Genomic DNA, 13,186 nt, shown 5'->3' with positions numbered 1-13,186 from the left:
CCAATTGGTGTTATTTTAATGCTGGTGCAAATGAATAGATTAACAAAAGTTCAATTTCACCAATTTGGAAAATCTAGAAGGTTGCACACAAGATGGAAAGGGCACCGTTTCCCAGCACTCTCGTCTCTCACCCTGGAACACAAAATTTACAAGGAAAATAATCTCTTGTAAAATATTGACAGTCTTTAAAATCTGGATTGTCTTGTATAGGTGCATTGAACAGAGATTCAAGCGTTGCCCTCCTCTACCTTCAACCAGTGTGATTATAGTGTTCCACAATGAGGCCTGGTCCACCTTGCTGAGGACAGTCTACAGTGTGATGCATACCTCTCCAGCCATACTCCTCAAGGAAATCTTGTTAGTGGATGATGCCAGCACAGATGGTGAGTTTTAGCAATTCAACAACACTGCATTTAAAATGCCTTGTGCTTAAAGTCAAAACAGAAACTTTTTTTATGAAAATGGAATTATAATATTTTATAATTGCTGATTGTATCTGTTCTATGTAGCAAAAAATTAATAACAGACACTTTAAAGCCTTCTTTTTTCAGACCATGGCACCGGCAGCATTCCCAGTGGGTCAACAGGTGAAAGCATTCCCAAGTCTCTGCTTATAATTGAATCCCTCATCACTGATAAACATCCAAGTGAATCTACATTGTACCTGCTGTGCATTCGGAAACATGGGCAGGCCATTCAGCCCTTTAAGCCTGGTCCATCTTTCAGTAGGATCATGGTTGATCTTTTATCCCAATACCATATTCCCACTTGAGCTCCATATCCATTGTTGCCTTTAATGCCCAAAGAAAGATCTCTTTCTTTAATATGTTCAGTGACTTGATCTCCACAGCTGTGGTAGAAAACTCTACAGATTCACTATCCTTTTGAGTGAAGAAATCTTTCCTTTTCTCAGTCCTAAATGGCCGACCTTGTATTCTGAGACTGTGACCTCTGGTGCTAGGCTTCCCAATCAGGGAAAATATCCTCCTTGTGTCTAGTCAGTCCAACCCTGTTAGAAATTTTTATGTTTCAATCAGATCCTCTGTCATTCAAAACACTAGTGAACACAGGCCCAATTGAACCAATCTCTCCTCATATGACAGACTTGTTACCTCTGGCATCAGCCTAGCGAACCACTTCTGCACCCCACTTTTTTATAGTCTTATTATAAGGGTACCAAAAACTACACCCAATACTTCAACTGCAGTTTGACTTTGGTCTTGTACAAGTTGAACATATCTACTTTTTTTTTCTTTTTTCTATCTATGACAGTGTGGATGGACCACTAGATCTTTTCCTGTCTGTCAAATGTCTCCACGCTTGATATTTTTACATAGGGAAGGAGACTCCTTGGTTTCCTATTTTATTTCTTCATTTACTTCTGCTGACTCCTTCGAAAAAACTTGTACATAGAACATAGAAAAATGCAGCGCAGTACAGGCCCTTTGGCCCTCGATGGTGCGCCGATCCAAGCCTAACCTACACTAACCCACTATCCTCCATATGCCTATCAATGCCCGTTTAAATGCCCATAAAGAGGGAGAGTCCACCACTGATACTGGCAGGGCATTCCATGAACTCACGACTCGCTGAGTAAAGAATCTACCCCTAACATCTGTCCTATAACTACCACCCCTTAATTTAAAACTATACCCTCTCGTAATAGCTGACTCCATACGTGGAAAAAGGTTCTCATGGTCAACCCTATCTAAACCCCTAATCATCTTGTACACCTCTATCAAGTCACCCCTAAACCTTCTTTTCTCCAATGAAAACAGCCCCAAGTGCCTCAGCCTTTCCTCATACGATCTTCCTACCACACCAGGCAACATCCTGGTAAACCTCTTCTGCACCTGTTCCAATGCCTCCACATCCTTCCTATAGTATGGCGACCAAAACTGCGCACAATACTCCAGATGCGGCCGCACCAGAGTCTTATACAACTGCAACATGACCTCAGGACTCCGGAACTCAATTCCTCTACCAATAAAAGCCAGTACGCCAAATGCCTTCTTCACTGCACTATTTACCTGGGTGGCAACTTTCAGAGATCTGTGTACATGGACACCAAGATCCCTCTGCTCATCCACACTACCAAGTATCCAACCATTAGCCCAGTACCCCATCTTTTTTTACTCCTACCAAAGTGAATCACCTCACACTTGCCCACATTGAACTCCATTTGCCACCTTTCTGCCCAGCTCTGCAGCTTATCTATATCCCGCTGTAACCTGACACATCCTTCCTCACTGTCAACAACTCCACCGACTTTCGTATCATCCGCAAACTTGCTCACCCAACCTTCTAGCCCCTCCTCCAGGTCATTTATAAAAATGACAAACAGCAATGGTCCCAAAACAGATCCTTGCGGAACACCGCTAGTAACTGCACTCCAAGATGAACCTTTACCATCAACTACTACCCTCTGTCTTCTTCCAGCCAGCCAATTCCTAATCCAAACCTCCAACTCACCCTCAATGCCATACCTCCGTATTTTTTGCAGTAGCCTACCATGGGGAGCCTTATCAAATGCCTTACTAAAATCCATATACACCACATCTACCGCTTTACCCCCATCGACCTCCTTAGTCACCTTCTCAAAGAATTCAATAAGGTTTGTGAGGCACGATCTGCCCTTCACAAAACCATGCTGACTATCCTTGATCACATTATTCCTATCCAGATGTTCATAAATCCTATCCCTTGCAAGTCTCTCTAAGACTTTGCCCACAACAGAAGTGAGGCTCACCAGCCTATAGTTACTAGGGTTATCCCTACTCCCCTTCTTGAACAAGGGAACCACACTTCCTATCCTCCAGTCTTCTGGCACTATTCCTGTAGACAACGAGGACATAAAAATCAAGGCCAATGTCTCTGCAATCTCCTCCCTTGCTTCCCAGAGAATCCTAGGATAAATGCCATCAGGCCCAGGGGACTTATCTATTTTCACCCTTTCCAGAATTTCCAACACCTCTTCCCATCATACCTCAAAGCCGTCCATTCTAATTAATTATGACTCTGTATTCACATCGGCAACAGTGTCCTGTTCCTGAGTGAATACTGACAAAAAGTATTCATTCAGTGTCTCCCCAATCTCTTCAGCCTCCACACGCAACTTCCCACTACTATCCTTGACTGGACCTATTCCTACCCTAGTCATTCTTTTATTCCTGACATACCTATAGAAAGCCATTGGGTTTTCCCTAATCCTACCAACTAAGGACTTTTCATGTCCCCTCCTTGCTGCTCTTAGCTTTCTCTTTAGATCCTTCCTGGATACCTTATAACTCTCAATCGCCCCAATTGAACCTTCACGCCTCATCTTTACATAGGCCGCCCTCTTCCCTTTAACAAGGGATTCCAATACCTTATTAAACCATGGCTCCCTCACACGACCCTTTCCTCCCTGCCTGACAGGTACATACTTATCAAGGACACTCAATAGTTGCTCCTTGAACAAGCTCCACATATCAATTGCGCCCTTGCCTTGAAGCCTACCTTTCCAAGGCACGCATCCTAAGTCATGCCTCACCACATCATAATTTCCCTGCCTCCAGCTATAACTCTTGCCCTGCAATATTCACTTATCCCTCTCCATCACTAGAGTAAAAGTCACCGAATTGTGGTCGCTGTCCCCAAAGTGCTCACCCACCTCCAATTCTAACACCTGGCCTGGTTCGTTTCCCAGAACCAAATCCAGTATGGCCTCACCTCTTGTTGGCCTGCCTACATATTATGTCAGGAAATCCTCCTGCACACATTGGACAAACACCGATCCAACTAACGAACTTGAGCTTTAGCTTTCCCAGTCAATATCAGTAAAGTTAAAGTCTCCCATAACAACCACCCTATTACTTTCACTCTTCTCCTGAATCATCCTCGCAATCCTTTCTTCTACGTCTCTAGGACTATTAGGAGGCCTGTAGAAAACTCCTAACAGGGTGACCTCACCTTTCCTATTCCTAATCTCAGCCCAAACTACCTCAGATGGCGAGTCTTCATCCATCGTCCTTTCCACTGCTGTAATACTATCTTTGACAAGCAATGCCACACCTCCCCCTCTTTTACCCCCACCTCTGACCCTACTAAAACATTTAAACCCTGGAACCTGCAACAGCCAATCCTGTCCCTGTTCTACCCAGGTCTCCGTAATAGCCACAACATCGGAATCCCAGGTACCAACCCACGCTGCAAGTTCACCTACCTTATTTCGTATACTTCTTGCATTGAAGTATACACACTTCAAGCCACTTTCCTGTTTACAGGCACCCTTCTTTGAGATTGATGCCATTTTCCTAACCTCCCTACACTCCAGGTCCTGCACCCTAAAGCTACAGTATAGGTTCCCATGCCCCTGCAGAGTTAGTTTAAACCCCCCCCCCCCCCCCCCAAGAGCACTAGCAAACCTCCCCCCAAGGATACTGGTGCCCCTCAGGTTCAGGTGTAGACCATCCTGTTTATAGAGGTCCCACCTTCCCCAGAAAGAACCCCAGTTATCCAAATACCGGAATCCCTCCCTCCTGCACCATCCCTGTAGCCACGCATTTAACTGTTCTCTCTCCCTATTCCTCGACACACTATCACGTGGCACAAGTAACAAACCAGAGACAGCCACTCTGTTTGTTCTAACTCTGAGCTTCCAACCTAGCTCCCTGAAAGCCTGCCTAACATCCTCAGCCGCCCTCCTACCTATGTCGTTGGTGCCAATGTGGACCACGACTTCGGGCTGTTCCCCCTCCCCCTTAAGGACCTGGAAAACTTGATCAGAGACATCATGCACCCTTGCACCTGGGAGGCAACATACCAAACGTGAGTCTCTCTCGCCCCCACAAAACCGCCTATCTGTGCCCCGAACTATCGAGTCCCCAATAACTATTGCTCTGCTCTTCTCCACCTTTCCCTTCTGAGCAACGGGGACAGGCTCCGTGCCAGAGGCCTGAGCCCCGTCACTTACCCCTGGTAAGTCGTCCCCCCCACAAGTATCCAAAACCGTATACTTGTTCTTGAGGGGAACGGCTGCAGGGGGTCCCTGCACTGGCTGCTTCCTCCCAGTCCCCCTCACTGTCACCCATCTGTCTGCAATCTTTGGGGTTACTACTTCCCTAAAGCTCCGATCTATGACCCATCTGCTCTTCTCTTCCATTTAAAGTCTCAACATGTAAAGTTTGCTTCTTTCCCTTATTCTTTCTTTCAAAAATATCCTTGGACCTTTTTTTTCTTTTAGTGAGATGTCTGTCTGCTCAAAGGAGCATTTTGGGCCAAGCAGTCTTTTACTTCTCATTTTTATTGAATTGCCATTAGTAATGGCAGCTGGAAAAAGTGGAACAGCGTTCTATTCCCTAGCATTGACATCACTGTTCTTGACATACATAGAATCTTCCATGTAGGTGGCACTGCAATGGGTCAAAATGCTTGATAAAGGAGTTCCAGACATCAGGAATTTTCAATGACAGAAAATCTGCTTCAAACGGATTCTACTGATGATCCCCCACCCTCCCGGGTGTATTGTGCTCAGTTAGTAGTGGATGGAGAACATAAGTTTTATACAGAAGCAAGGAGCAATAACTAAACCTTTCCCACCACACCCCCCTCTATTCCACTTTTCAGCAAACCACATGCTTGGACCTCCGATGTAATGTCTCTCACATCCTTAGTTGTTAAGCAAATATGGTGGGCAGCCAGAAAAGCTTGAGTAACTTGACAGTTTAAGCAATAAAGGCCAGATTTCCATTCTATTGCAGAGTTTAGAAGCTGTTGTTCTGGCTCACTCTTCAAACTGCACTTTGATCTCTGGAGTGAATAGGGGAAGTGATTGCTGTTGGTTTGTTAATGTCCCACTGATATCCTGCTCCTCCCCCAGCCCAGCTGCTTTCCTGTTCTCTTGTAGAAATAACGTAACGTCTTGTCAGTTAAATCTGTCTTTGGGTTCCAAATATAGCAGCACAAAGTACTGTGGTTGGTTGAGACTTGTTGCTGTGCCCAAGACGGTTTTGCTCAGTTCATCGTGCAAGTATACCCTATTTCCTGTTGGGTGATTGAGGAGGGAAGGAGAGATTACAAGGTTCTTGGTAGTCTCATTTTAAGCTTCTGGTTTTTATGACATGAACAGCATGCAGTGAATTTTTTTAGTGTGTTAATCAAAGGGGTATTTGTGCTAGGGAATGAAACCTCTGTTTCTAACAATCCAAATCTGGATTAAACCTCTCGGGGCAGGTCCAACATGAGTTTTAAATATAACAAGGATCCCACTACAGTTGGGTACAGGTAGCAGAAGGAGGTCATTCAGCTCATTATGCCTGTGCCTGCTTCCTGAAAGACTGATCAACTTTGTCCCTTTCCCCAACACAAACAAATTCTGCTTGTGCCATGTTTATCGCGGAGCTTCCTGTGTGTTGAGAAACTTTTGGCATTTAAAAAAATTTTTAATTCCCCTATTGTTCCTTTTGGAATCTATTTTAAATTCATTTCTTTTAACCAGTATCCAGCAGGAATATATTTTTGCAAATTTCTGTCACCAGTATGATAACATGAATACTGATCCAGAAGTTTGAATAAATGATCTGGACGGGGGGAGGGAGAGGGGAGAGAGGAAGAGGAAGAGAGAAGGGTTTGGGAGAGGACAAATGGAGGCTTACAAAGCAAGAAGTACCGCAGCATTACAGAGCAGCTACTTGGATAATGATAATGAGTGGGACAGGAAGGATCAGAACGTACAAACATTGCAAACAGCTATATATAGGGACAAAAGGGGAAAAAGTGGGTGTAAAACATCAAAATTAATGGCTCTTCAATGCACATAGTATTTTGAACAAAATAGATGAATTAATGGCACAAATACAGGTTAGTAGGTGTGATCTAATAGCACTGTTTTATATACAGTTGCATCGCTTTGCAACTTTGGGAGGAAAAAGATCAAAACAGCAGCACTTTAAAAAGGAGGAAGACAGATAAAGGCAGTGACCACATGGTGAGAGAAAGAAACCTATGCTACTGTCTGGCACAGCAGTGAATCTACACTATTACTACCTTTGCTGTTTGAGTTCAAGTATCTCTGGATAACACAGTGCGTCTAGGGAAAATGAACAAACAGCAAAATTCACAGCTGACCTTGGAGGAAACTATGTGGGAAAGCTCACAGCACAGGAACAGATAAGTGCATAGTTTTAAGTATAACCTTGCTATAAATCTACAATAGTGAGGACAGGGGGTTCTTTCTTGATTATATGTTTTATTGAGAACTGTCTCTCGATTAATATTGTGTGCAATTCTGGTGTCCCTTCTATGATGTTTCATGGATGTTGTGAAACTTGAAAGGGTTCAGAAAAGATTTACAAGGATGTTGCCAGGGTTGGAGGATTTGAGCTATTGGGAGAGGCTGAACAGGCTGGGGCTGTTTTCCCCAGAGTGTCGGAGGCTGAGGTGTGACCTTATAGAGGTCTATAAAACCATGAGGAGCACAGATAGGATAAACAGACAAGGTCTTTTGCCTGGGGTAGAGGAGTCCAGAACTAGAGGGAATAAGTTTAGGGTGAGAGGGAAAAAATTTAAAAGCGACTTGAGGGGCAACTTTTCTACACAGAGGGTGGTGCATGTGTGGAATGAGCTGCCAATTACAGCATTTAAAAGGCATCTGGATAGGTATATGAATAGGAAGGGTTTAGAGGGATATGGACCAAGTGCTGGAAAATGGACTGGATTAGGTTAGGGTATCTGGTTGGCATGGATGAGTTCGACCGAAGGTCTGTTTCCGTGCTCTATGATTCTATGACTGGCAAGAAGGCAAAGGTGATGGGGTAGTATTGTTGGTCCAGGATGGAATAAATATAATTGTGAGAAATAACCTTGGATTGGAAGACATAGAATCCAGAAGGGCGAAAGTAAGAAATAAAAAGACACTGGTAGTGGTAGTCAATAGGCTCCCTAACAGAAGCTAAATGGTGGGACAGAATAAATCAGGAGGTAATGAGGACATGTAACAAAGGCAGATAATGGATAACTTTAATCTTCTTATAGATTGGGATAGTCAGATTGGTAGAGGTAGCCATGAGGAAGAATTTATAGAGTGTATTTGAGATAGTTTCCTGGAACAATATGTTGTGGATCCAACCAGGGATCAGGCTGTTTTGGATCTGGTAAAATGTAATGAGGCAGGTTTCCCCAATGATCTCTGAGCATGTAAGAACACAAGAACTAGGAGCAGGAGTAGGCCATCTGGCCCTTTGAGCCTGCTCCACCATTCAATAAGATCATGGCTGATCCTTTCCTGGCCTCAGCTCCACATACCCACCCTCTCATCGTAACCCTTGATTCCTTTACTGTTCAAAAAATTATCTATCTTAACTTTAAAAACATTTACTGAGGAAGCCTCAACCACTTCACTGGGCAGGGAATCCCACAGATGCACAACCCTCTGGGTGAAGACGTTTCTTCTCAATTTGGTCCTAAATCTGCTCCTCCTAATTTTGAGGCTATGCCCTCTTGTCTTAGTATCACCCGCCAATGGAAACATCCTCTCTACTTCTATCTTATCTATTCCCTTCATGATTTTATGTACTCCTGTAAGATTCCCCCCTCATTCTTCTAAATTCCAATGAATATAATCTCAGTCTACTCAGTCTCTCGTCATAAGGCAACCCCCTCAACTCCGGAATGAACCTCCCCTGCACCCCCTCCAGTGCCAGTACATCCTTTCTCAAGTAAGGAGACCAAAACTGCATGCAGTACTCCAGGTGTGGCCTCACCAGCACCCTATACAGTTGCAACATAACCTCCCTGCTTCTAAACTCAATCCCTTGAGCAACCAAGGACAAAATTCCATTTGCCATCTTAATTACCTGTTGCACCTGCAGACCAACCTTCTGTGATTCATGCACAAGGACACCCAGGTCCCTCTGCTGCCATTTTTTTTACCATTCAAATAATAGTCCTTTTTACTGTTATTCCTACTGAAATGGATGACTTCACATTTATTAACATTGTACTCCATCTGCCAGACCTTCACCCACTCACTTAAACTATCTGCGTCCCTTTGCAAAGTTTCACAGTCCTCTGCACGCTTTGCTCTGCCACTCATCTGTGTGTCGTCCGCAAGCTTTGACAGATTACATGTCGTCCTCAACTCTAAATCATCTATGTAGATTGTGAATAATTGCGGTCCCAACACTGGTCCCTGAGGCACACCACTAGTCACTGATTGTCAACCAGAAAAGTACTAATTTATCCTCACGCTTTGCTTCTTGATGGTTAACCAATCCTCTATCCATGCTAATACATTGCCCGTAATGCCTTGCATCTTTATCTTACATAGCAGCCTTTTGTGTGGTGCCTTGTTGAATGCCTTTTGGAAATCTAGATACAGCACATCTACTGGGTCCCCATTGTCCACCATGTTTGTAATGTCTTCACAGAATTCCAAAAGACTGACCTGCCCTTCATGAACCCATGCTGCCAAATGCTTCATGAGCCCAATGGGAACAATTTCTATCTAGATGCCTTGATAATAGACTCCAGCATTTTCCCCACTATGGAAGTTAAGCTAAAATTCTCATCTTTTGTCTACCTCCCTTTTTAAAGAGCAAAACATCCCTCAGGAAATATTGACCAGAACATGGTAGAATTTAGCATTCAGGTTGAGAGGAAGGAATGTGGGTTGGAAATAACTCTGCTAATCTTAAATAAGGGTCATTACAAAGGAATGAGAGCAGAGATGACGGAAAGGACTGGGAAAGGAGTTTAGCAGCAAAAATGGTTGAGGAACAATGGCAGATGTTTTAAGAAAACAGTTCAAGGCTCACAGCAAAGATATATATCCCAGTGAAAAAGAAGGATCCTACAAAAAGGATAAACCAACCATGGTTAATGAGGGAAGTAAAGGCCAGCATTAAATTTAAAGGAAAAAGACATACCACTAACCACTGTCAAATTGCAAGACAGAGAATTGGGCATAGTTTATAAGCCATCAAAAGATGACCAAAAAACAAAGATATAGAAGATAAACTTTGAATGTAAACTGAAAAGAATATCAAGATGGGCAGCAAGAGTATCTTTAACTATCTAAAAGGAAGACAGCAGCCAAAGTGAACATAGACCCCTTAGGAAATGAGGCTGGGGAAATAAGAACAGGGGATGAGGAACTGGCAGATTTGAATACATGCTTTGCATTGATCTTCACAGTGGAAGACAATAAAAGCATTCCAAAATTACTAAATGATCAAGAGGCAAAGGGAGCAGAGGAAATAAATACAAACTATCATGAGAGAAGAAATATGAGGGAAACTAATGTTAATGTTCAGTCCCCTGGATCTAATAGGATGCATCCTGAGATATTGAAGGATGTAGCTATGAGATAGTGGATGCACAGGTAGTAATCTTTCAGGAATTCTTAGATTCTGGAAATATCCCAGAGGATTGGAAAATGTCAGCTTTTATTTAAAAAGGAAAGGAGTCAGAAAACACATAACTATAGGCCGGTAAGTTTAATGTCTGTTATTGGGAAAATGCTGGTCTGTTATAGATGTAATAACAGAACATTTAGAAAAACGTAATATGATCAAGCTGAATCAGCACGGCTTTGTGAAGGGTAAACATGCATGACAAATTTATTAGAATTCTTTGAGGAGGTAACAAGCAATATGCATAAATAGGAAGCAGTGGATATAATAGGTATAGATTTTCAGAAGGTGCTTGATAAGGTCCCACAGGCTCTTAGTAAGTAGTCTGTGGTGTTGGAAGTAAGATGGTAATATGGATAGAGGATTATCTAGCTAATAGAAGAGATTTGGGATAAGGGGGCATTTTCAGGGTGGCAACCTGTAACTAGTGGAGTGTCACAAAGGTAAATGCTGGGGCCACAATTATTTTTAATATATACTAATGACTTGGATGAGGAAGGTGAATGTACTATAGCCAGGTTGGCAGATGAAACAAAAATAGGTGAGAAAGCAAGTGGTGAGGGTGATGCAAAGAGTCGATAGAGAATGTAGACAGATTGACTGAGCGAGTGAAAATTTGGCAGATGAAATATAATGTGAGAAAGTGAGTTTGTACATTTTAGCAGGAAGAACAGAGGCATGGAATATTATTTTTAATAGAGAACAATTTTAGAAAGCTACAGAGCAGAGATTTGGTACTCCTGGTGCATAAATCATAAAATGCTAACAAAATTCAGCTGGTAATAGAGAAGGCAAATAGAATGTTGGCTTTTATATCAAAGGGAATTACAGAACTGGATCAAAGGTAGAAGACAGAGGATGGTAGTGGAGGGTTGTTTTTCAGACTGGAGGCCTGTGACCAGTGGAGGATCGGTGCTGGGTCCACTACATTTCGTCATTTATACAAATGATTTGGATGTGAGCATCAGAGGTATAGTTAGTAAGTTTGCAAATGACACCAAAATTGGAGGTGTAATGGACAGCGAAGAAGGTTACCTCGGATTACAACGGGATCTTGATCAGATGAGCCAACAGGCTGAGGAGTGGCAGATGGAGTTTAATTTAGATAAATGTGAGGTGCTGGATTTTGGGAAAGCAAATCTTAGCAGGACTTATACACTTAATGGTAAGGTCCTCGGGAGTGTTGCTGAACAAAGAGACCTTGGAGTGCAGGTTCAAAGCTTCTTGAAAGTGGAGTTTCAAGTAGATAGGATAGTGAAGAAGGCGTTTGGTCTGCTTTCCTTTATTGGTCAGAGTATTGAGTACAGGAGTTGGGAGGTCATGTTGCGGCTGTACAGGACATTGGCTAGGCCCCTTTTGGAATATTGCGTGCAATTCTGGCTTCCTTCCAATCGGAAGGATATTGTGAAACTTGAAAGAGCTCAGAAAAGATTTACAAGGATGTTGCCAGGGTTGGAGGATTTGAGCTACTGGGAGAGGTTGGATAGGCTGGGGCTGATTTCCCTGGAGCGTCGGAGGCTGAGGGGTGACCTTATAGTGGTTTATAAAATCATGAGGGGCATGGATAGGATAAATAGACAAAGTATCTTCCCTGGGGTGGGGGAGTCTAGAACTTAAGGGTATAGGTTTAGGGTGAGAGGGGAAAGATACAAAAGAGACCTAAGGGGCAACATTTTCAAGCAGAGGGTGGTGAGTGTATGGAATGAGATACCAGAGGAAGTGGTGGAGGCTCGTACAATTACAGCATTTAAAAGGCACCTGGATGGGTATATGAATAGGAAGGGTTTGGAGGGATATGGACTGGGTGCTGGCAGGTGGGAACTAGATTGGATTGGGATATCTGGTTAGCATGGACGGTTTGGACTGAAGGGTCTGTTTCCATGCTTTATATCTCCATGATTGTATAAAAATAGGGAAGTCTTGTTAAAACTATGCCAGGCTCTGGTTAGAACACAGCTGAAATACTGTTAACAGTTTTGGCCTCTGAAATAACTCCACAGAGGATGGTATACTGTCACCAAGACATCCTCCATTTACACATAAAGTCCTTAACACTGATCCAGCTCTCAGTGAACAGAACCTCTGATGCTCCTGTTTATATCTGTCAGCCAGGGCTCCCTGATTGGGGCTGTTAATCTGGTCCAATCAGGGAACTCACATTCTATGAGGTCTACTTGGTTGACCTCATTACAATCACTGCAGTGTCCTTTTTGAAAGAATGATATTGTGGCACTGGAGGCAGTTCAGAGAAAGTTCACTCGGCTGATCCCGGCTATGGAGAGACAGTCTTATGAGGAGAGGTTGAGTATGTTGGGTCTGTATTCATGGAGTTTAGAAGAATGAGAGGTGACCTGACTGAAACATATAAGGTTCTTTGGTGACTTGACAGGAGAGATGTGGAGAGGTTATTGTTCCTTGTGGGAGAGTCTAGGATCAGAGGGCAGAATCTCAGAATAAAGGGTCGCACGTGAAAGGCAGATGAGAAGGAATTTCTTCTCTGAGGGTAGTGAATTGGTAGAATTATTTGCCGCAGAGAGCTGTCAAAGCCTGGGCCATTAAATATATTGATGGCTGAGGTAGACTGATTTTTAATCAGGAAGGGAATTGCTGGTTGTGGGGTAAAGGTGGGAAAGTGGAGTCGGATTATCAGATCGGCCATGATGTCATGGCAGAAAAGATCTGATGGGCTGAATGGCCTACTTCTGTTCCTTCCTTTTCTGGTAATGTTAATCCAAATTTTGCATCTGAGGTATTTAAATTTAGGCTGGTGAAATAAATTTGAAATAAAAGCTACT

At 43.2% G+C, this 13,186-nt stretch overlaps 1 protein-coding gene across 4 annotated transcripts in view; it reads left to right on the top strand.

The window, feature by feature from the left end:
* LOC140471186 (polypeptide N-acetylgalactosaminyltransferase 6-like) overlaps positions 1 to 13,186 on the top strand; it is an 85,565-nt gene that overhangs the window by 25,270 nt on the left and 47,109 nt on the right. For all 4 annotated transcript variants that reach the window (XM_072567077.1, XM_072567076.1, XM_072567075.1 and 1 more), the window contains one exon: positions 211 to 383. In XM_072567077.1, the coding sequence (XP_072423178.1) occupies positions 211 to 383 (173 nt within the window). The remainder of the gene's footprint in view (positions 1 to 210; positions 384 to 13,186) is intronic.

The sequence above is a fragment of the Chiloscyllium punctatum genome, chromosome X (assembly GCF_047496795.1).
Source record: "Chiloscyllium punctatum isolate Juve2018m chromosome X, sChiPun1.3, whole genome shotgun sequence".
Taxonomy (NCBI): Eukaryota; Metazoa; Chordata; class Chondrichthyes; order Orectolobiformes; family Hemiscylliidae; genus Chiloscyllium; species Chiloscyllium punctatum.
Note: the sequence above shows the minus strand (reverse complement) of the source record. Positions and strands in the feature narration are given on the sequence as shown.